The 23,944-nt window shown below is 44.4% G+C and overlaps 2 protein-coding genes across 18 annotated transcripts; one reads left to right on the top strand and one right to left on the bottom strand.

Moving 5' to 3' along the window:
* The first annotated feature begins 333 nt into the window (after positions 1-333).
* elavl3 (ELAV like neuron-specific RNA binding protein 3) lies at positions 334-18,383 on the top strand. Of its 17 annotated transcripts, none has more exons than XM_037256835.1 (9): positions 334-344; positions 4,796-5,275; positions 9,845-10,064; positions 10,135-10,238; positions 11,845-11,998; positions 12,118-12,346; positions 12,666-12,719; positions 13,160-13,198; positions 13,847-18,383. In XM_037256835.1, exons 2-9 carry the CDS (start codon positions 5,267-5,269, stop codon positions 14,193-14,195), a joined length of 1,158 nt encoding a protein of 385 aa, XP_037112730.1. In that variant the 5' UTR covers positions 334-344; positions 4,796-5,266; the 3' UTR covers positions 14,196-18,383. The 17 variants fall into 17 exon arrangements, with proteins under 17 accessions (XP_037112730.1, XP_037112734.1, XP_037112733.1 ...); XM_037256839.1 differs by having other exon boundaries at positions 13,868-18,383; XM_037256838.1 differs by having other exon boundaries at positions 12,121-12,346.
* Positions 18,384-18,741: 358 nt separating this feature from the next.
* prkcsh (protein kinase C substrate 80K-H) lies at positions 18,742-23,644 on the bottom strand. The gene is made up of 18 exons (XM_037256784.1): positions 23,546-23,644; positions 23,194-23,307; positions 22,953-23,069; positions 22,785-22,880; positions 22,651-22,708; positions 22,422-22,539; positions 22,204-22,333; positions 22,049-22,133; positions 21,823-21,901; positions 21,592-21,675; positions 21,341-21,529; positions 21,174-21,255; positions 20,810-20,879; positions 20,514-20,603; positions 20,372-20,446; positions 20,196-20,295; positions 19,967-20,123; positions 18,742-19,238 (listed from the first exon to the last, which is right to left on the bottom strand). Exons 1-17 carry the CDS (start codon positions 23,634-23,636, stop codon positions 19,980-19,982), a joined length of 1,722 nt encoding a protein of 573 aa, XP_037112679.1. The 5' UTR covers positions 23,637-23,644; the 3' UTR covers positions 18,742-19,238; positions 19,967-19,979.
* Between the last annotated feature and the right edge of the window lie 300 nt (positions 23,645-23,944).

Genomic DNA, 23,944 nt, shown 5'->3' on the forward strand with positions numbered 1-23,944 from the left:
GACAAAGTGTCTGGCGTTTTGATTCGTAAACAAACAAGCTAAGAAGAGCACAAAATGGCCTGTTTATAAGGCAGAGGAGAGAGCTCCATCCATATCCCCGAGGGCCATCATGCATCTTTGTGAGCAGCAGGTAGAGCTGCAATCTCAGTCATTCATATTTAATTCCACAAGAGTTTCCGGGCTAGACTAATGCGCTATTGATTTCAATTCTCCTATTACTGAAAGAAGAAGGAGGGGCCGAGTAGATGTGGGCACATAAGGGGGGGTGCGGCTGCTGGACTGCAGGGAGTGAGAGCATCAGAGGATTGATTGCAATAACTGGACTGTAAAAAAAGGAGGATGATGTCATGATTTGAATGAATGACTTAATAGAGACTCGTTGCGATATTAAAAAAGAAAAAAAATCATCACAAGCTAACCTTGCTAGTAGCTTACTTGCATCTGCGGGTTGTCTTGTTTCATTTAAAATTATACAAATCTGTGGAAGTTCAGTTCTTAAAAGAATAAAATCATTCAATTTGTAAAATCAGCAAGTATTTGGAATGCAAGCGGAGGAGCGCAATGACAAAACTGCGGCGCAGCTCGTCTCGTCAGCTAAGCGTTAGCTAAATAAAATTGACGCTACATGACAACCTCTCGGGTATCTCTACATTATTGACGCTCTCAGAAAGTATTTGCTCGGTTTGCCGAGCTTTAAAAAAAACAGACACGGCTAAACGGGAGCTGCCTTTTAGTGTCTTGTCACTTCAGGAATGGTAGAAGGAGAAGGGGTGGAAAAACAAAGAGAATGTCTAAGAGCTATGTGTATTTAAGGTCTCTCCCTAGATACCCAATCAGACAGGAGCCAATGAAAGATTCATAAACGCTGGTTTTATATTTAAAAAGCTTTGGAGTAAAACAGGGTGTCTGTAGAAACGGGGGTCAGTCCTAGTTCACTCCATCTCCGAGGCGTTCACGTGCGTTCACTGGAGCAGCGTCGTTCCACAATTACGTACGTCATCGGGACTTTCCTTTCATCCAATAGTAGCTTGATTAAAAAAAATCTGTTTAAAATGTACATGTGCAGAATTAAGGGGCAGGTGGAGGTCAGCAAACCATAAATCTATAAATAAAAACATGACAGGAGCGTCTACTTAAGAGACTTCCTCCCACCAGCTTGTCGACTCTAATAATAGCCCAGAGACAACACCGGATGAAAGAAAAAAAAAAAAAGAGTGCAAGGTGAACCCACGAGGGAGCCCGGCACATTAAAGAACGTTTCTCAAATGCACACATGAAGGTTCCGTCGTTAATGCAACGTCGCATATATGTATGCTTGGACCTTTGCTGCAGCCACACTGCTGCCCAAAAAGTGCCAAGAGGGACAAACCGAGACCATCCCCCCCCCCACACACACACACTGTCACAATGTCGCACACATTCTGAGTACTGACGGGAAAAAAACAGGCAGGCATCCTCAGCGCCTAATGTCGAATGCTTCTCAGAATGTGCTAGATAACCTCAAAGGGAAGTCAAGTTAACAATTTGGTCTCTTTCTTTCTTGTCTATGCGCCCACGCTAGTCCAAGCACTGCATTGTTTTCTGAGTTTGGTCATGTGACGTGTGCAAGCTAACTCAGTAATGTGCAATTATATTAGTCATTCTTTGCAGAGGATAAAGCAATATATGCATGTGATATGTCTGGTTTTCAAAAAAATATTGGACTTTCTGAAAATTATAACTTTAATTTTGTAATGTTATAAATATTTTAAATTATTCAAAAATATATAATTTCTTAAAAATTGCTTTCATTTTCTAGTATTGAAAATACATCATTTTCAATTTGACAGTTTATGAATCTAAACAAAAATACTAGTTAGAAGACTTTAAAAAATATTAATTTAAAAATGTTATGGCCAAAAAAAAATCTACGACTCAAAAATACATTACTGTAGTACTATGAAATACATTTAAAAAAAAACTTTCATTGAATGTATACATCTTCAACCTCATATTATTGCAAGTTTAATCCCTAAAATAGTATATTTTACCCCTGGTATACTTCATTGCGTATGGAAATATTTTAGTCATCTATATTTAACATATCTAGATATAAACTTTGCATTTTCCCCTGAGCATTTCTCTGTAGAAAAGCAAAATCTCCTAATCACATGTGGCAAAAAGGAGGCGTCAAACAATAAGACAATAACCAGCTGGAACGACAATGGCGCTTTTCCAAATGCAGCCAAAAAACACACTTCTTGATCCTGCAATTCAGGAGCATCCAATGGGTGCTCGAAATATCCTCTTTAGCCACGTGAAGGATTCAGCTGCCGCGCTGCTAACCGGCCCCTCTAATGAGGGGCCACAATTAGGCCCATTTATTGGCATGAAGTGTGAACTGTAAGTGGGCCTGCAGTCAGTCCACCGACTTGGGCTCCTTTTGTGCGATAAGGGCCGCTTTTATGCCGCCAACAAAGACGGAAACAACACAAGCACCTAATGACAGAAGACCGTCTTCTCTCCTCTGACGTGCAGGCGCAGACACGCACATGCGCAATGCGCTCTCTTGCTGACAAAGTGACTCAAAGGCTCCAACGCATGCAGGCTGAGTTGAGTCACTGCTTAACAGGACTGTGGGGGCGGGGTTAAGACAGACTGACAACAGGGCTCCATCTCCATCCTCTTATTAACGAGTGCTTTCCTCATGCAATATTCATGGTCGCTAATATCGCCCTAGCTCCGAGCCGAGCCCGCTACTTATGTAAGGCAATTATGTAAACCACCAGGCCGGGGCCCGTGTTGGGAAGCGACCGGGAAGGACGGCGACGGAAAGCCGGGAAAGAGCAACCGGGGCATGCGGGAGACGGAAACCGGCGTCGTCGTGTTTCCTGCGCCATATATTTTCAAACGCGGGCGAACAGCCAGCGATGTGAACAGCTTGCTGCCTTTGCGCCATCATTGCTCACTACCAGTGCCAGACATCCGAGGACTCCTCAAGGTCATGTCAGGAGAGCTGAGGAGGCCTTGCCGGTCCAGCTCACAACAAATTAAGTTTCTCATTCGCCACCCCTTCTGCACCTTAAAGTTTTGTGGTCATCATCATTTGAATCGTGCCAGGCAATCTCAATTTAGATAAGCACCAAACTCATTAAAACCCACTGAGACTCTATAGAAGCTGAGAAAAACAAAACAAGGCAAATCTTAAAGGGGCAAGTAAAATCAGCAAACAAAGAAAAAGTAAGGGAAATAAACTACTGGGGAAAAAAAGTGCAATTCCTTGCACAGTTGAAAATAAAACTAATGTTTTAAAAAAGATAAAAATACAGGAGTAGAAAAATTGGAAAATTCACGTTTATATTAGGAATAATCGGAGCGCAAAAATTCCAAATCATGTTTCCAAAATAATAATTATGAAAATGGGGAAAATGTACCTTTTCACAATGTTAGAGAGGAAGTCAAATAAAAAAAAAAATCTGTGCACCCTTACTAGTCTAAATACAGTTTTTGGAATATACATTAAACATTAAATCTGCCATAGATGTCAGCCATTTTGCCGCTTGCTGTCGACTTAAGATGACATCACAGTGTCTAAGGGCTCAGCTTGCGAATGTCACATGACTACTCTAGATTTTGGTTGAGCGCAATTTTAACCCGAGATCCATACCTAACTGTACATAGTTACCCAACGCCTGCCTATTTCATCTTCAATTCCAGAAAATTCCCTAGTAAATCAAAGAAAATGCATTGCCACAACAATCTTGGCTCCACACCAAATTGGAATGTACCACTAAATCGTGATCCAAAGTTAATACTGCTAATTAACATACGACGAAACAAGGCTAATAACATAACCTCCTTGGCGGAAGTTGCAAAAAAACAAACACGTTGATTTACGCCCCGGTAGCCGCCCACCCCCCCGGGTCGGAGCCCGATGGGGGTCTGCGCAGAAATAGGTCATTTGTCACACATGATGTCTCAGGGCAGGGGCCTGCATTATAGATGAGCCCAAACAGCATGTCTCAGTGAGCACTCAGCCGGGACGGCGTTGAGAGGTGGGCGGACCTGCGACCAGGACGCCCCGGGAAGGGCCACGCCGGGACGCCGTTAAGTAAACATAAAATCACTGCCGGCCACATTTTGGCAATCTGACATTTTGGATGGTGAGCACATTTAGCATGGGGATGTGATGGGGGGGGTTCTAATTTGTTATTCCCACGCGTGCACCTGACCCTGATGGCTGGCCATCTGCCTGGCGCATCGCAACTTCTCCATGCTTTGTTTTTAGTCAGCGTTGTTCACACATGGACACATTTTCCGTGGCCTTGCCATGCGTTTTCCTTTTTTATTTGAGGGGGGGGTTGATAAGTGTATTTGCTAAGCCTGGAGGAGTGAAGTTGAAATGGAGGATGTTTAGGGAGGGGTGAAGGAAGAAGGGACAAGTGCTGCACCCATCTGTTACGCTAGTGCAGGTGGAGTCCTATTCACTCCGTTGTATGTGTGTGTGTATATGTGTGTGTATATGTGAAGAGGTAGGGGGTGGGGGCCAGGAAGAAAGAACGGGCATTGAGATGCAGGCAGTGGAGTGATGGAAGGGCAGTGAGGGAAGCAAGTGAGCAGGAGCGGGGGGTGGAGTGGGGGGGGAGGGGTCGTGGATAGAGGGGGGGGGCTTTCAGTGATCTCTCTCCTGAAGGGGATAATGGGTGAGGAGCGCATCGCAATGGCCGCCGTGTAGTACCCTCCCTGTACAATTAGCCAATCAGCGGCAGGCTCCGACAGCCAGAAGCGCACATAAAAGAAGAACATTGCAGCAGAGGCGCAGAAGGAGACTGCGAGACGAGCAGGGAATCGAACACACGCGGAGAAAAAAAAAAATACACTCCGAATCAGAAGGCCCCCCCCTTCTCCTCCTCCTCCTCCTCCTCCTCCTTCTCATCATCATCCTCCTCCCATCCTTGGACACACCCTGCCGAGGATCACTGCTTCTCCGCTCTACTATTTTTTTTATTATCGCACTCCACTATCGGAGAGAACGCTCCTCTCTTCCTCCTCCGTCGTCCTGCCGAGAACCCCCTTCTTCTCTTCCTCCTTTTCATCCTATAGAGGACCCCCCCATACAACCGTGACAGGCTGAGACCCTCCATCAGGCTCCAGTTTGTATTTTTTTTCTCTTTTTTTGGGGGGGGGAACTCCAGAGGGGGGCCGTGCGAGCAGAGCAACCCGACAAGCGCCGCCGAGCTTCCGCAGAAAAGAGGGACCTAGATTTCCTTGTGGTTGCACGTCAAGAATGGTTACTGTACGTATGGCTTTGGTCTCTCTTGGGGTGGGGTGGGGGGGCGGATGCTGGGACTGCATGTTGTGTCTCTCGGGCCCCTTTGTGTTCATGGGTGTGCTGCGCTGCCTTAGCGTGTGCACATGTGATGCGGCCATCTCGCAGAGTTAGCGTAAACACACATTTCAGGTGATCTGGGCAAAGTGGGGACATAGGATGGATACGCTGCCATTTTTGCAATAAGGGTTCCAGAGTCGTGTTTCTTCTTCCATTTTAGATTTGAGTCCGTGTCGTCTCGATTGACGGCAGTATGGAATGAAATGCGTTCGTTTGGCTTTTCTCGGCCCGGCGCATCCTTCACAAGGATGCCGGAGACAAAAACGCGATGCCTCGGAGGCTGCTCCATCCAGCGAGGAGAAAAAAGAAAAAAAAGGGTTGAGTCACTCTATGCTGGGGGAGGAGAGACGTCCTTTGCTTTTCTCAAAAGGAATTTTAAAATTTACGGCGTAAGCGTGCGAGTGAGCAAAGAGAGTTAAGCGGTCTCCATTTTACTTGCTTCTAAAGAAATACAACACATGGCCGCCATGCTTGATAGTAAAAAAAAAAAAAAAAAAAAATGAAGAGCTGCAGGGAGGAATTGGCTCGGCTCTGTGGCCTGTGATGTTTTTTTTTTTTTGGGCGTGTCTCAGGATGGACACCTGGGCCTTAAGCCCAGCTTGGCCTGCTGTCCACACTGCACTCTCCACGTCAATAAATTGCCCATTAAAGGCAGCACACATTTTCTTTTGAACTATATTGTTCAAAAATACAAATTCAGGGCACAAAATAATTCAAACTAAATGACATCAAAAATAATTCTACAATTTTCTAATATTACTTTTATTTCATAACCTATCACACATGGACAGAGCCCCGGTGTGTGTGCCCCCCCTTTACCCCCTCCCTCCCCTAAACGCACACACACGGGCCGCAGCCCTCCTCCGACGTCGCTACCGCAGTGCCAAAGCGACTAAAAAAGCGTTGAGTCAGACAACCTTCCCGAGGCTCTTACACAATTCAAGGACAAGGACGAGCTGAGGCCACCGTGGCGCTCAAATTGTCTCAATGGCTATTTTGTTTCAAAATATTACCATCTGATTTAAAAGTTAATCCTAATCTTTTTCCCCCCCCCTACGTAATTATGTTATGTAAATGCTGAGTTGCTGCTTATTATATTACTGAACAAAATATCAGGCAAACAAAGGCTAATGGTGAACATTTTGCTGCTAATTTTTTATTTTTTTTTTAAACCATAAAAGGAGTGAAATTTATTTTTCCTTCGACTTGACTGTAAGAGTCATTGTCCCGCAGCCCCCCGCCTGGCAGCCACGCACACGCACAAAGCGCCACTGTTGGCATTAATATTCATAGCGCCGCCGCGGCCTGTGCAAGAGGGAGAAGAGGAGGGAACGGGTGGCTCTTTTGTTTGGGCCTGTCAATACGTTTATTCAGCAAAAAAAAAAAAAAAAAAAGGCAAATGCCTGCAGAGCTAGCGGGGAGGGATGAGGACGCGGAGGGCCGTTTGGCTGGAGGTTATACTAACCAGAAAAAAAATCAGACATATTTATTAAAAGGACAGAGCTGGAGATGAAGATGTCAAATGGCCACTCCCTTTTTTTTTTTCAGCACGCTGGGTAGCGCCCCGACTGAAAGTATTTCAGCGCTGACGTTTGATGAAAGCAGCACTCGACTGCTGGCTTTTGTTTGAAAAAATGAAGTAAAAAGCTTGATGGCGGCTGACATGAGCGCTGACTCCTGTCGCCTCTTTTCTTTTTTGTTTTTTTTCACAGCTGCCACTATAATCCCTTAAAGTGCGGAGAGTGTGCCTGATGCCCTTTGTTTGGGATAATCCCGTAATCTGTGTTATTTAGATGGCTCATTTACACTTCAGCCTAGCATGCGTTTGAGTTGACAAAAGAGGGAAATTTGATAGAATAAAGCGGACATAATAGGGGAAAGTGGCTTGTTATTATTGCAGGGGTCATACGCCCTCTTTTCAAGGTCAGTCTTTTACTTGAAAGTAATTTGATGGCCTATTTTTAGAAATGTTGCAACTCCATCATAACGCATTTTATGACATCAAAAGTACTCTTAATGTTTTATGTGTTATTTCGAGCTAACTATTTTTACGGTAGTCACAATGATAAAAAAAAAAAAGCCTTGAAAATGCTACGTGAAAATATCAAGAAAGTACAAGGCTTTTTTTTTTCCGTGTCACTTTTGATTTGGGTTGGAAATTTCAGAAACCTATTCCTGATGGTCGCTCCACGCTTTTCCTTGGCTTCACATCTCAGTTTCATTTAGTTTCGAGTGATTCTCGCAGCGCACGTAACGTGTGATGACTTGCAGTGTACATCACATAGCCTGCAGTGCTGCGGCCGCATTTGGAGCAGAAGTGAATTGGCAGGGCCCTGTTTACATGCTACTCAAAAGGAAAGGAGAGCAGGAAAAAAAAAATGTTTTAGGTGTAGTCATGCAGTGCCTCGCTTTTTGTTTTGTTATTATTATTCTTTTTTTTTTTTGGAGGTGATCTCCGAGTGTAGGCCGCGTGCTAGCTTGGCAGCGAGCGAGGCAGGAGGAGGAGGAGGACTCTTGTGTTTGCGTGCGAGTCTGGCTGGGTGTGTGAGAAGAGGCTGGCCTCGTGTTTGCGTGCGAGTCTGGGAGCATGTGTAGGCGATGCTGATGCAGTCGATTAAATATTAAGGCAGATCTCACAGAACCCCAAAATAGAAGGGGGCGGGGTGGAGGGGGGGGAGCAGCAGCGGTGGCGCAGGCCACACAGCGCTAGCATAACAAATTGAATTCATTAAAAATCTTAAAAGAGGGTTTCTAAATGATCATTTTAAGGCTTTTTTTTTTTAGCAAACAGGATGTTTTGAAGAAAAGGGCAAAAAAAAAAAAAAAAAATCAAAACTTGCCACTACCACTAGGGAAGATTTATAGTCTTATTTGTGATTATTCACTCCCCATCATTCCTGATTTCTTTACTGATAAAATAATCTCCCCCCCCCAAAAAGGCTTATTAAAGCAGCCTCTAGATGAAAATCTTAATCTGCGGGTGTTGGCTGTGACTGCTAATCTCTGAGGCCAAATCCTTGCACAACTGTTAATGATATAATTTTACTCCTTTTCACTGGCCAAATATATTCTCGCCCCTCCCCACCCTACTTTGAATGCTTTTGTCATATTTGGGACACACGCAAATTGCTCGTATTGCTGTTAGTAGGCCGCGTCACATCGCATAACGTAAATAACAAAGCATTGTTTCTCATCAACGACTTTCATAAGTAATTGAAGCACAATAACGACGCCGAGTGGGGATTTTTATTTTTAGGACAAGCAAAGTATCCCCACGTAGCGATTTTTTTTTTTTCTGTCATCTTCAATTTGCCTTGCTTGCAGCGTACACAAAGAAGTCTTAGCGGCGGTGTATTAGAAGGTTGGAGTAAGAAAAAGCCACGCGAGGCAGCCATTAGACACAATGCAGTCTTTGAGGGGCGGTTGCCCGGGCAACCTGAGGGGAGGTGAGGCTGGGAAGAAGGCTGCAGGTTGCAGCCATGAGGGAAAGAGGCAGGTTGGATGAAGCTATTCATAGATGCTGGGGAGGGGGGTAAATGTGGGAACATAAAATATGTTCTTAGAAAGACATGACGGAAGGGACAAAGTGCTCGTTCTAAACATCATTCAATTCCAGACCATTTTCTATCCTAACTCTTAAAAAAATAGAAATGAGTTGGGTTGAAAATGTGGCATCTGAAAAAAAACACATCTTTGGGAGTGGATGGGTTACTTTTTAAAATTGGATAATTCAAATTTAGATGGATATTATGAGTTCATGTTTGATTTGCGTTTTGAGTTGATGTTTTCAGGTTGCAATTTGAGGTCTCAGCGCGCCGAGAGACTTGGAAGATCGTCTTTTATATTTATATACACGACAAGCGTGCGCTACAGGAAATGTGGAAACGCAGGCTGGGAAATAACGAGACAAAGACAGGAGAGTAAGCCAGCAAAGGAAGGGAGGGAGGAGGCTAAAAACAAAAAAGTGGAGCGGGAAGTTTTCCTTTCTGACCACACGGCTGTTACGTGAGAATCCCCCGTGGAACAAATTAAGCAACACAAACACTGGCACAGGAACAGGAACGTTTACTCCACCTGCACGCACAGATGCAAAATATCGCTATTCTTATATCCGAATCCTCCTAGGTGTGTTTTCCCCATGCGCTATGGCCACCGTCCATCCCTGTGATGTAATGGTGGTTGACCCTGGAAGTGAGCAGGGGGGGGAAGGGTGGTGGCGGAAGGAAAATGGGACTGTGACATCTGCAGGACCAGAGGCAGGGAGCAGGAAGAGAAGAAGGGGGAGGGTAGAGGGGACTGGATATTAAATCAGCCTGAGCATCCATCTCCATTTTAGCAATGCTGATTCCTGACCTTTCCCTGAGACAAGGACAAAGAGGGAAGCCGTGTGTGTGTGTGCGCTTATCTGTATGGTTACCATCAGCGTTTGCACACCATACAAAATGTCAGCCAATCTGACGCCGCAGTCTCCCCCAGCAGATAATCAGCACCATGGAAACCCAGGTGTCCAACGGTCCGAGCGGAACCAGTCTGCCCAACGGCCCAGTCATCAGCACCAACGGCGCCACGGACGACAGCAAAACCAACCTGATTGTCAACTACCTACCCCAGAACATGACGCAGGAAGAGTTCAAGAGCTTGTTCGGTAGCATCGGCGAGATCGAGTCCTGCAAACTTGTCAGGGACAAGATAACAGGTAGTCCTTCTTTCCGTACTCGCCGGATTATTATCGATATTTGGATTCCGCTAAAACCGCTTTTTCTCAGGTCAGAGTCTGGGGTACGGCTTCGTCAACTACGTGGATCCGAACGACGCCGACAAGGCCATCAACACACTTAATGGTCTCAAACTACAGACTAAAACAATCAAGGTGAGAGGACTTTAAAAAATATATAAACGCATGAATAAATCAAATCCATCCAAAAAGAGAGAAAGTCCAGATTTCCATCCAGGGGCTTGAGGGAGTTGATGACAGACACGGCAGCAGGGAAGGGAGGGGAGGGGAGGAGGGGGAAGGCGGAAGGCAGAAGGCAGCGGCGAAGAGAACAAAGAGAAAGTGGGAGAAAAGGTTGAAAAGGGACGGAGGTCAGAAAGCACGCTGACGTTATTGTGATGGAAATGTAATTAGGAAGCCTCACTGTGGCGCACGAGGGGTCAGGCCAGGTTACCCCCATCTGCCTCCAATCGGGGCTAATTAGGCCTCTTTTTTGGTTGCCCCCAAATCAGATGAGAGGGGGGGGAAGACATTATTAATCGCCGTCATCCTGTCGTCCATCCGCCGGCCCCCCATCCAAGTTGAGTTCAAAGATTATTGGGGCAAAGTGCAGCACTATAAGAAATCGAATCTCCTGCCGGGCAGAGCAGGTGATTGTCCAACAGCTGCGTACCAATGACGTATTAATTCCGACTTATGACTGCAGCTGCAGGGGAAATAGTCTACGTAGGACAACCGATCAAATCGGATTGGTTTGCTGTGTAAGGACGATACTTTCTCAACTAACTAGCTAGTGCTAGTTCTTTGGGTTCTTGTTTCTCCAGTTTCCTTGCTCAGGTTTTACATGAGGCATGAATGGAAATTGCGAAAGGGGGGGGGGGGGGCAAATGCTTGTAATATGGGGGCAGCAGTAGAAGGGTAGGGGGTAGATCTGACAGGATTAGAGGCCATATGGGCCTCAGGCACCATCTGTACTGTGGGAGAGGCAGGGAGAGGGTTAATTATAGGGCAGCCTCTGCTCCCCTAATGTAGCACCCCCGCTCCCTCCCTTCCCTTCCCCTCCCCACCCGGTCCGTCCAGAACACCCTAATCACTGCGCCGCACAACCCTCCTGCTTGCACAGTGCGCACAATAGACACACGGTGTTTGGCGAACACCTGTATTCATTGCTAAAGATATCATTCAAGCGGTTTGATTTGGGGAAACTATACAGAACGTTCAGGGTTTTCGAGCGTAACCAGCCCGAGCCTTGTGTCAAAGTGTTGTCAAGGATCCGGCGAGTCTTGCGATGCTGTTTACTGTTTGCCGGTAGGGCTGTTCTCCCCTCCACCCACCCACCCCCGGAGGATTGAGACAAAGGAAACGAGGCAGAGCCCAGGAAGGCAGCTCAGCCTATCTCAGACAACACGCACTCTGTCTCCAACACACGACGACGTGCTGAGCTGGGCTATCTCTCGTTCGTGCTTGCAAACAAGAACATATTGTTTGTTTTTACAGACGCTTCTCTCAAAGCCAAATAACAGAAGGGATGGAAAGTGTTTGGGATAGGACAGATACATCAATTTAGAAACAAAACACTTAAGACTTACTGTTATGCCGGTTTGGAGTATTAAACCAATTGACATGTGGACGAGTGGCACCCGACTGATTCGATTGGCTGCGCTAGTGCGTCATTGCGTCCCTCAAAGGGATGTAAGATGATTTAGTACTTTGATTCAGAAGTCTTTATTTCCTGATTTGATGAGGTTTGTGTGATTTGTAGGTATCATATGCACGGCCAAGCTCTGCTTCTATCCGTGACGCAAACCTCTACGTCAGTGGTCTCCCCAAGACCATGAGCCAGAAGGACATGGAACAACTCTTCTCCCAATACGGTCGCATCATCACATCTCGCATTTTAGTGGACCAAGTTACAGGTATAGCCTTATTTCACATTAGCGTAAAGAAACCAAATGGAGATCTCGAAAGGGTTGTTCCATAAGAAACCGGTCCTGGATGCCAAGGTAGTGACATTAGCGTGTTTTCTTATCCGGAGCAGGCATATCACGAGGAGTGGGCTTCATCCGGTTTGACAAACGAAACGAGGCGGAGGAGGCCATCAAGGGTCTGAACGGACAGAAGCCTCTGGGCGCTGCCGAGCCCATCACCGTCAAGTTTGCCAACAACCCCAGCCAGAAGACAGGCCAGGCCTTGCTGACTCAGCTGTATCAGACGGCCGCCCGACGCTACACGGGGCCCCTGCATCACCAGACGCAGCGTTTCAGGTACTGAAAATTTTAACATCCTCACATCGCCCACGGGATCATCACTAACCGGTAGAGGCAATGACGTTTCCAGGCCAAGTTGCACGTCGTTTGTCTGTGTCACAGTCTGCTTAAAAAAGGAATGAATATACTACAAGGTTGTCCCTGAGAAAACAGGTGAACAGGTTTAACAAGCCCATTTGCAGCTCAAAGGGGGGAGCCAAAGGTGTAGCCTGCCTTTGATTTGGGTTCTTTCAGTAAGACTCTGACAATGCTAGATTGGTAGAGTGCATATCCTTAAAACAATATCTTTTTCTCTGACTTTCTTTTGAAACTGCAGCGTGATCCCTTCTCTGGGAAAGGGACCAGATCCAAATAACAGCTCAAAACCAATGTAAGAGACCAGATTTTTACCCTAAAAACACAACTTTCATAATCACTGCCATGCTGACCACCCCTTCAGATCTTGCTAACACGTCACTGGGATTGTAATTAACTGGCTTAAACTGCTTTCACTACAACATATTCTTCATATATTCAGATTGAAGTGGTCTAAGACTGGCATGCTATTTTTGAGAGTTATTTTTTTAATCAATTGATGTGAAATGAGAAGGGATACAGGGTATGCTTTAAATCGTGGAATCCATTTGGAAGATTGGACGAAATTGTCCGAGGCCAATGAATGTGGTAGGATGGTTTGGCGCGAGACTGCAATGAAGGATGCCCTCTGGAGGCCAGCTGGCAGCAGCAACCTAGTAGACTGAAAGGCCAGCCCTGCCTTGTAGATCTCCGAACTAACTTCTCCATCCCTTCACTCTCCCTCTTGCGTTGCAGACTCGACAATTTACTAAACGCCAGCTACGGAGTCAAGAGGTAAATGCCAAAAAAAAGGTGTACTTTCAAAAGCATCCATGCTAAAATAAAATCTCAAACAAAGTTCCCGGAATACCATCTGCTGATTTGGAAATTAGACGAGAGCTTGTAACGGCAATCACGTAGCCTCATCCCAGCAGGGTATTCTGGCATGGCTTTGTTTAACCTTATTTTTGTTTGGTTTTATGTTATCGATCGAAATTATTTACAAACTAACATTGTCCTTTCAGTTGCTTTAATGTCCCCTTTTTTCACCAGCATGGACATACCAGATTCCGTTTTTGCGTCTGTTTGCTCCAGTTTTTGTATGATTTGACTCTTAATTTGCTTTTCTCTCCAGGTTTCTGTGTTTCGTTCAACACTGTGGTTTCAGTTGAACATTGTGATTCATGTATGTTGGATTCTTGCAGAAAAGCTTTTGGCCAGCCGAGACAATAAGCAGACTATGTGGGCGTCTGTGTCTCGGGGGCACGGGTTGTCAATTTGTTACAAAAGCAGGTAGTTTGGAGACATCCGCTACTGGATAAGATGGGGATGGGGGTCCTGTGACTCCTTATCGATTTCGAAAAGCTTAAAAGACACTCGGCCATCAAAGATAGAGTAGCGCAGTGAATGCTGTGTGGAACTTCAGAATGACACCCATGGTAGTTCTCCCACTCTCTTCCCCAGATTCTCCCCGATCACCATCGACAGCATGACCAGCCTCGCCGGCGTCAACCTCACCGGTCCCACCGGAGCCGGCTGGTGTATCTTCGTGTACAACCTATCGCCCGAGGCGGACGAAAGTGTCCTGTGGCAGCTCTTTGGGCCGTTCGGCGCAGTCACCAACGTCAAGGTCATCCGTGACTTTACCACCAACAAATGTAAGGGCTTCGGTTTTGTAACCATGACCAACTACGACGAGGCGGCCATGGCGATCGCGAGCCTTAACGGCTACCGCCTGGGCGACCGCGTGCTGCAGGTTTCCTTCAAGACCAGCAAGCAGCACAAGGCTTGAGAGAGGGGCCATTGGGCGCCAGCACCTTTGACCTGCACGGGGTGGGGGGCTAACCGGGTCTCCCCGTGCCATCACTTTATATATGGGCCTGGACTGAGTCTCTCTCTGACGCTTTCGCACACAAATCCACGATATATAATCGCAGAACCCACAGACACGTGCAAACACGGATACCGACACACATGACCAAACCTATCCATAGGCAAGCATCCACCAGTAGAGTTACAACCAAACACACTAGTGGAGTTTTTCCGTTCTCTTTCCACAACACGCTAGAACCTTCCCTGTCTTTGCCTGGATTGAATTAGAAGGGGTACGTAGCTGGTTTGTTGGGTAAAAAAAGGTTAAGAGCTATCTATTTAGGAGACAGTCGAATGAATGTGACAACGAATGTGTGCTTTGATTGAATTCAGGCAAATGATGGCAACTGATGAACAAAAGACAAAAAGAATATCGATCAAATTTTTTAACGAATATGTGCAATTTACCCCAAACTTTTACCCCTATAATCTCTGCCGGTATCACGCTGGAGAGGATGTACTCATTTTTGTTTCTTTTCTTTTTTTACACTTGGGCATTTTGAAATCAGTGACTTTTTTAAGATCAAAGAAAATGAAATTAAGACACAGTGTTCTCTTATATACGTCTATCGAAAATATAACTATATATTCAATATACAGGTATAAGGTGGTAATAATAGCCGTATATGTAAGCATTTTCTAAAAACCTCGACTACTGTTTCCTGACCTGCTTTAGGCGGTGCCGAGGGTAAAGGCAGATTCTCGACCCTATGTGAGCATGTTCGCTCTGACCCAATGCCATTTAAGTAAGCTTGTGAATCTGGGAACTGGAATTAGAAATTCGTCCCCATCCCGCAGTGTCACCCCAAACGAGTCGAGTCCACTCGAGCAAAATAATTCCTAATCTATCCTCAAGGTGGAATAAACCGAAGCAGACTCTTTGTATTCTCAAAGCTGAGGGGCGAGGGGGTACATCAAGAACTCGCTGCTGGGCTTGAGATCGATTATCCGCTCAATTCGAAAAGACATTTTTTGCTTTTGTTTTCGCAACGCTTTAAGCGCATCTGTGCGTAATCTGGCATGAGATGCTTCAGGCGATCAAAACATTTGAAGAAACATACGAACCTAAACCACACACCTGACACGATGGTTCTTGCCGGCTGACAAAGTAATAACATTTAAATCGGCTTGTCAGATCTGCAGAGAAATAACACGCGCTTTGAACCGACGCTTCTCGGTTTTTATCCCTTTCGAACAACAACTCGATGGCTTCGCCGCCAAACTCCCGCCCTAACAAGACAACCGAGTAACATCGAGACGATAAATAGTGTCGAACTTGCACTTCTGATTGATTTGCATCACGTTTCTCAAAATATCTCCAACCCAGTGACGTGGAATTTATTACCGGCACCCTTGATGGAACATTAAGGGCCCGCCCGTCTGATCTGAAGTGTCTGTCACAGAGCAGACGTGAGACGCTCTACCATGGGGAGGGGCAAACGTCTTTCGATATCTGCACACGGTCTTAGATTAAATAGGGTCAACTATATTCAAGACAGGTTCTGCTTTTTGCTTTTCTAAATGACGCTGTGTTAGCCAAAGAGGACGATCTCTTTGAAAGGATTACATTAGAGATAAATCTATTTTTATACATACAAAGGAACAAGACCTTGTGCTGAATTTTTACAGATTCTTAAGCTTGGGAAAAAAAAAAAATTGGGACATCGCATGGCTTTATTTTAAACCCTCTGATGTTTGCCGCCGTGAGAGGGAAGGGAAACGAGCATGCGGTGTGCGGGGTGGGGATGTCGGGATGGGGCAGAGGAACATTGTATCGCAACACACCAACTTAAACCGCTCGACCGTGGCTAACGTTTTGAAGACAAACTTGACAGTTAAGAAGAAGAACACAACCGAATCTGACATCAAATAAAAACTAGGTCAAGCTGAACCGTTCGGGGATACGGCACGCATTTATTCTTTGGAGTGCTCGCAACTCGTGTACAGTGTTGCTTCGTGCTAGCTCTTTGACGTGCGAATCCCAGACGGGGATAAAAAAATAGAAATAGTGCGGTGAGACCATCTCATTGACCGGCTGACAAAACGAATCGCTGCTTGCAACGCAAAAAAACAAAAAGGCGCAGATTTGAAATGACAATGCGGCCTTGCGGTGAACACTGAGCACGATTCCTTGGATAGATTTGATTTTTTTGCCAAAGAGTTTGCTTTGCAAGTCAGTGAAACTTTAATCTATCACAACCCCCTCTCTCCCCCCCCGCCGCCCTGATTAATTGCTGTACAAATCTGTTATTTATGCCGTCTTTAAGGACCCTCTCCACACTTTTTGAACATCTCTCCTGCGCATATCATTTGTGGATCCTAAAACCCAGCGAGCTCTATTACGCTGATACATCACAGCAGCGAGCAAATCCCATTTGCACACATTTCACGCAGACGACGAACGTTAAGAAGGCATATCAGAAACAAGCCATGAATCGCATCACCTCTCTTAAGTCAGCATTGGATCGAGTTTACCTCCCTCGATATTTCCATCATCTGCTTTTGTCTCACCACCGATTCAATCCATAGACTCATCACGCCGCTTCAAATACTTCATCTTTGTCGATCTCACCGCTGTTATTTAGCAGGACTAATACGGCTATTTTCAGTCGGGCATTAGCGCCCGGATACCGAGTATGTTCGCTTTTGAGATCAGAGCCGTTCAATGTATCTCAGTCCACCCACAAAACCCGGATTGAACTTCCATACTCACAGACCACCTTCAACTCATAACGTACAGAAGAGAGCCGAGGAACGGGAAAGAGTACCACACACATACACACACACACCGCTCGAGCGACAACAATAATCATATTTAAAAAAAAAAAGACAAAAAAACTTTCCTATGGAACAGTAAGTGCAATGTGCTTTGTTTTTATATTGACTGAGAACAAATGATATATATTTTTTAAAAAAGAAATGAAACGTCACACTGAAAAGGTTTGCGGAAATAGCGAAAGGAACAAACAAGAGATCAGACGACCAACCGCGCGCGGACGAGACGGCTCGTTAGGAGAAATCAAACGAGAGCTCTGATCTGTAAATTTCCATAACGACCTCCTCAGCCCCCGTAATTTGCGCTCTGACCACGCGAGCTCAAACGCTCCGACAAAAACAGAGCAATCATCAGTGACCTTGAAAGGAATACTGTCTTAATAGATCATCCGTTTTTTAGCCCATGTCGACTGATATCATTTTTATTTATTTTTTTGCTTGTAATTTATTGATTTCAATTGCATATCAGGACTCACTTGTTAAATGAGTGTATTTGTTGATGTTGCCATAGAGAACACACATATGGGTCAAGATTATGTTTGGTTGCATCGATTGGGTACGGTTTGTTCTTTTTTCCTCCATTATCTGATTAGTTGCAGTTTTTTAAAGTGTATGCCGGTTTTAGACTTAGTTAGATTCTTTTTGTTCAATCAAAACTGTGTTCGATTGTGTTTGTAAAAGTCTGTGGTAGCTTTTGTTGCAACATAAAAATAATTTAAAGTGAAAAAAATCAAAATAGCGCCAACAAACTTGTATTATTTGGGCGACTTTAAGCTTGTAGTTTTAACTTATTGTTAACTTAAAAACTATTTATTATGATTATTATTATTATTATTATTATTGCCTCGTACAAAGTATGTTTTGTGTATATTTATGGTTTATTTCGTTATATTTTGCAAGGTTAAAAGTTTTTTGCCAAAATTGTGGTTACACCATTTCGTTTTTTGGGGAGAGAGAGCGAGAGAAAAAAAAAAACTGGGGGACGACTAGAAAAACAGCTTTAGAAGTTCGATTTGGAAAAACGTTCTCCATAGTCAAAGAATGCACTGCTATATTTAACTAATTGAACTGTATAAACATACATGCTGTGTGCTAGATGTTATGCCTTTACTGCCTGTGTTCTGTTTGTCTTGTTCAATGAAAAATCTTTTAATTATTTAACCTAATCACAGTCTTGCTTTTTTTACCCAAACCGCTCAGTCAGCCCGCGAGACAACGGGACAGCCCCTCCACCATCCAGAAGGAGGCGGCGGGGTTGTCCCTTGCAAGATGCTTTCCTGTACACGCTTGTCTAAAAATGGATTTAGAAAGTGCACCTACATTGTTTTGTGCCCAAAAAAATGAGCAAGGATGCTAGTTTGTTCATTGTTGATGAAGGACAAGCAGCAGGAAGATTTTTGTTGTCCGCGGGGGCGAGTGGTGCTTCTGTTTCTCAACCGACTATATTTTGTGTCTATTTATTTAGAAGAGGGGACGCAGTATATTATTAGTGATGTTTTTCTTACATTTTTCCTGGAACAGTAGAACAAAAATCAAAAAAACGATCAAAAGTAGTGGAATACAAAACACTCATACATACTTCCAGACAAGACCAAATGAGCAATGAGAAACAAACAAACAAAATACAAGTAAAAACCTTTCGGTTTAGTCTAGAATATTTACTACTGGGATTTCAGCTGAAGACGCTTGAAGACTTTTTCATGGGATTGTTTAATTATTTGTACTTTACATGCCAGAAAAAAATAAAAGTTACAAATACGAGTGGGCCCCATTTTGTTGAGTGAACAAAGATTCTTTCGCGGTCATTTTCTCAGTCGCAAGATTGGATGGTTTAATTGTTAATGAGAACAAAATTCAGGTTTACATCTAACAACTATAATGATTAAAGATAAAAATATTACACCTTACCTTAATTACAACAATAAGCTACGGTTCAAATATTAATGTAGGATTTTATAACAAAGTTGGACCTCGATTACTAAAAAAAAAAAAATCAAACTGTCTTACAATGCTAAAAGAATTATAAGATGATCATTTTAGACAATGAAACCACTACTCTGTATTACTTTCAAATAACCACAAGAACATGTAAAATAACTCGATTTATTTACTTAACACAATGAAATAGCAGTGCGGTGGCTCCTCACAACTTTCTGTTGCCGCGGCGACATGGTCCCTGGTGAACACTGCAAGAGGAGCACAAACACGTTCACTTTGAGTGGGGTGTCAAATCCCAGTAGGGTCGAATTTCCGAGAGTCATTTTGTAAGCTAACCTAGGGTCAGCGTTTAATTGTATTCGATTTATAACATGACAACATCGACGCCACCATCAGCAAAGCAAAAACATGCAAGTATTATGCTCAAATACATAGAACAGGATTTAGTAGAAAACAACACATGATTAGTAGAAAGCAAAAATTACTATTCATGACAAGCTACTACGGTACAACAACAATAACAACAATGAAATGAATATGCATGCATTAAGTGAGAATACTGTCGTTAGTAAAGACATCTTTTTCATCAAATGACTGCAGTGCGGCATTTCAACGCTGCCAAATTCTTCTGTCCGACGTCGCGTCGTTAAACTGTCACATTTAATTCATTCTTGTCTCTCTATAAACGTAATGAACTTTTAGGAAGATACCATTACCTTGTCTCTGCTGTGCTTCAGCTCGTTCTTCACACAGAAAAAGAGAAAGCCATAAAGGCACGCCGACCCTTTTCTTCGCCGTCAAATGCTGAGACGCGCTTTGATGTCACGTAACCGCGTCGACCGCGGCCGCGTTTCGTTTTAATTCAGTGAGCTTCGTGTTCACGAGTCAATTTGAGGTAAGGTGGCAGGAAAATATGCAAAGCCATTCACTGCAGCACATGCATTATTATACGTGATGACGTATGAAAATATGACTCACAGGTGGAGTGGGTTCAAAGTTCGAGATGTGCGTGCATGGAGTCCAGGGTCTTGGGTTCTTGGCAGAGGGCGGGAGTGGTGAATTCCATTAAGTACTCGCAGCGACTGGGTTCAGCCGTGGACGTTACTGCTGTCTCCCGCCCGCATTTTAGCTTGACCTGCAAAACAAAGCCCAAAAGTTGAGCAAATGCTTTTTGTGTCCCACTTTGGAAAGGCGGACAAACACGGACCGTGGTGGATCTGTTGGGACCTTGCCAGCATCCCATTCCATTCTCATACTTCATCACGGCGTAGACGTCACCCTCGGGACCATCCCAATGACCCCATGTCCTTAAAACCAAAAAATTTAAAAACATAAGTTGCCAAGAAATGAGCCAAGCGTTCGCTGGAGGGCATTTTGCATTACCCTAAACTGGTCTCTGAGCCGCCGTACTTGGGTTTCTGCGTTACTCGATTGAAGGGGCAGAACCTGTAGATGTACCTGAGAAAACAAAAGTTAGTAACACCAAATACCACAAACAAAAGAATAACGACACCCGAGGACATACTCGCCAGTGGGCATTTCGTAGCACTGGCTGTAGAGGTAGGCAAACTCAGCACTGGGTCCAAAGTCAGAGTTTGTTTCCTTTTCAATGCTCCTGCAGAAAACAATCGTCAGCTGCAGCGAGGCCACGGAATTAGACAGAGTTACATTTAAAGCCATATTGGTGATAGAAATTGACCAAATGTGTCAACTGAAATGGGAGAAGAAAAAAAAAATCTGAAACAAATATTGAATTGAAGACTGTAGGCGTATTGGCATGACTGGAAAAGATGTGCGTCGTATTCCGAGTACAGTACTTACTTCAACTGATCATCCAGTTCCCGGAGAGCTCGCTCGGCCTCATCAAACTGCTCTCTGGCCTTCTGGGCGGCTAGCAAAACAAACATGCCAGATTCAATTACTTGGCTTTGATGGGGAATTTAATGCACACATGGCCACAACATTAGGTACGCACGCCTACATCGTCTAATGAGATCACATTGTTTGCTTTAGTGTACTGCATCAGATGAGAAAGACATTTCCGCGCCGGTTCACTCAAGATGTCTGCTATCGTAAAGCACATGCCATGTTTGAAGGAATATTTCAACATTCCTAACATCACACAAGATGTATTCAGGTGTGCATTTTTTGTGAATACTCATCACTGAGTCACACAAGCCCTTACCATCAATGAGGATCTGCGTTTCTCCATCGTATGGCGGCATCGTCCCCTCGTCATCCTTCTTTTCTTGCACCGCAGGAGGCCTCTGTGAAATAAAGCACACACACGCAACGACAGTGAGTCAGAGGGATGAACTTTTCTCACGTAGCGCGCAAGCTCCAAAAGTTTACATTGTAGTCTGCCTCATCTGGATCATCATCTTCCTCCTCCTCGTCATCCTCCTCCTCCTGATCGTCGTCATCATCGTCATCCTCCGGGATTTCACCTTCCGGGTAGTTTTCAGAGTCATTGTCAGAACGCGGCTCTCTCGTCTCCCCGTGCGGCATCTCCTCCTGCGGCGTCTCCGCCGGCGCTTGGGACTGCCGCCAAGAAAGATCCATGTTAGCAAACTTGATTTTTAGGGGGGTTGCCGGAATCCTACCTCGGATATGTATTTGTCTTTTATGTCCTTCCAGACAGCCTCGAATGCCACCCTATCCGCTTTGTCCACATCTCCAAAAAGGGCCTGTCGAAGATGAGGATTACATTAACGGTGCGTAGTGTATTAACAGCCGCTGAGGGGCTTAATGTCTCTGACATTTTCAAAATTGGTTCAAATTTTAAAAATGACTACATGTGGTGCTCAACACTAGCGCTTTTTTGTTTTTATTACCTGAGCCTCCGTTTCAGTGAAAGAACCATCAGAATCTGTGTCGAGTTCAGTGTGGGACTGAAGCTCAATCAGGGAGACACTGAAATTAAAATAAATATTATTAGTGGATCAAACCATTAAAAGGATGTCATAAACATCAGTGGGAATAATTGGCACGAGTCAAAATAATTATTAAAAATACAGTCAATTAATTTATGCATCATTCTGGTTTGACGTTGATACTCACAAGCCATCGCCATCATCATCCAGTTCAATAAACACCTCAGCCATTCGAGCGTTGTCCTTCTCAGCGCGTACCGCAGCCTTCTCATCTGCACGAATAATTATTAGATTAAATTTGAATAAATATTGACTTATCCACATTGAGACAGATTTGCTTACCTTCCCAAGCCTTGAGATGGCGCTCTTTCGCTTCTTTCTCAGGCTCCTCTGCCGCTTCCTTCACTGTTCTCAGAGCCTCCAACTTCTCCTCCAGTTGTTTCTTACTGGCCTCCAGTTCAAACGCTTTAGTCTGCCAGGGAAAATAAGTGTCTTTTTTCAAACATGATGATGTGTTAACTAAGAAAGAAATACAATTTGAATATCACCCCCCCCCCCACCTTCTTTTCCTCCAGACCCCTCTTGGCTTCCTGAATGAGTTGTTGTTTGAGAACGAAACCCTCCTTTGCAATCTCTGCCAGTTTTAGCAGAATCTCCTTCTCCTTGCGACCCAACTCCCTAGGAAACAGAAAAGAGCATTTTTTATGGCTGCGCTTTGTATGGGTGTACGTAATCTATTCAAATAAGCTAATTAATCAATTCAGCGATGGCCCAAATAGTCACCTTTACCTGCAAGTGTTTGGGCAGCTCGCGCCGCTGTTGTACTCGTCTGTTGCATCACAGCAGTCTGTAATGGGAACGTTTCCATTGAATCTAAATCTTGACCACAAGTAGGAGAGGAAAAGAGAAATAAGTAATCTTACCGCATACACCATCATTGATTCGGGACGATGGGATGAAGACCGGTCGATAGCCCGCGTTAGTGCAGTGGAAGCTGCCGTTGGGGCAAGCCGGAGTGCCTGCCAAAGAACAAATGGGTCTGATGTATTAAATACAATTTGGAAGAGAGAGCCGCTGCCGGATGTACAAACCTGGCTCATCCGAACCATCCTGACAGTCACAGTAGTCATCATTCACCCTATCAAAGGGAATTGTGCGGGAGTCATCCAAGCAAGTGAAAGGTTTGCCCTCCACGTAGAAGTGCTTTTCTGTTGGACAACATAATTAACAGATTTCCAATTTAAAATGCGAGAGATCTCGATTTTGACCATCGCCATGTAACGAATTGAAACTCGTAAGTCAAAGGAGCATTTTTCTCAAATTCCGTCTTACTTGAAAGCGGGACACCGCGGGGTCGCTGTACCTCTACGGCCGAAATTGCCGCACTCAGCAACAGCAAAGGGATGAGAGACTGACAGACCATTGCCATTTTTCCGCCTTTGCTCTCTGTCGAACAGTTAGAAGGTAAATGTAAAATTCGAACACAACTGGACCGGTCATTGAAACCGGATGTTCTGTCCAGGCTGACGTCACGAGTAAACTCAAAACGCATCCGGAGAGCAAATTGTATAGGGATTAAGAACGCTATCCATTTTAATTCAAACGACCGGTGAAACTCGTGTGACGTCAAGTAAAATAATCCCACCATACTTAAAATATAATATATTTGAAAAGACAAACGTACCTGTAACGTTGTTTTTTCTTTCTACCCTCGAAAAAGATAACCTAATGGCTAGCCGTAGCCTAGCCTCGCGCCGGAGTTCCGCATTGCGCATGCGTACAGCTTGGGCTGTTTTGTAAGCATGTGATTGGATGGTCTTTTCAGAGCGATGATTGTGATTGGTTCAAATTTGGACAATCCTCTTTCTGTTTCATTGAATCTTAATGATAAATGACGATTGGCTTTGAGGGATGTCACTCAATACGTCGCAGCCATCTCGTGTCAGTTTTGACACTTCCAAAAGGTCAAATTATTTTGCTTATTATTTTCTGAACATTGTTATTAATACTGCCATCATATTATTTTAATTTTTAACATCCTAATATTATAATACATAATATAAACTATATGTATTTATATTTA

Source organism: Syngnathus acus, chromosome 8 (genome assembly GCF_901709675.1).
Source record: "Syngnathus acus chromosome 8, fSynAcu1.2, whole genome shotgun sequence".
NCBI classification, from domain to species: Eukaryota; Metazoa; Chordata; class Actinopteri; order Syngnathiformes; family Syngnathidae; genus Syngnathus; species Syngnathus acus.

What these genes read in the sequence shown, in the direction of transcription:
- elavl3 (XM_037256835.1), top strand. An exon ending in AATAACAGCTCAAAACCAAT is followed by an intron (nt 12,720 to 13,159) that starts GTAAGAGACCAG and finishes CTTGCGTTGCAG; the next exon opens with ACTCGACAATTTACTAAACG. An exon ending in GCCAGCTACGGAGTCAAGAG is followed by an intron (nt 13,199 to 13,846) that starts GTAAATGCCAAA and finishes CACCCATGGTAG; the next exon opens with TTCTCCCACTCTCTTCCCCA.
- prkcsh (XM_037256784.1), bottom strand. Translation starts at nt 23,636, where the DNA reads ATGCGCAATGCGGAACTCCGGCGCGAGGCTAGGCTACGGCTAGCCATT. An exon ending in CCGCGGTGTCCCGCTTTCAA is followed by an intron (nt 23,070 to 23,193) that starts GTAAGACGGAAT and finishes GTTGTCCAACAG; the next exon opens with AAAAGCACTTCTACGTGGAG. An exon ending in AACGCAGATCCTCATTGATG is followed by an intron (nt 20,880 to 21,173) that starts GTAAGGGCTTGT and finishes TTGTTTTGCTAG; the next exon opens with CCGCCCAGAAGGCCAGAGAG.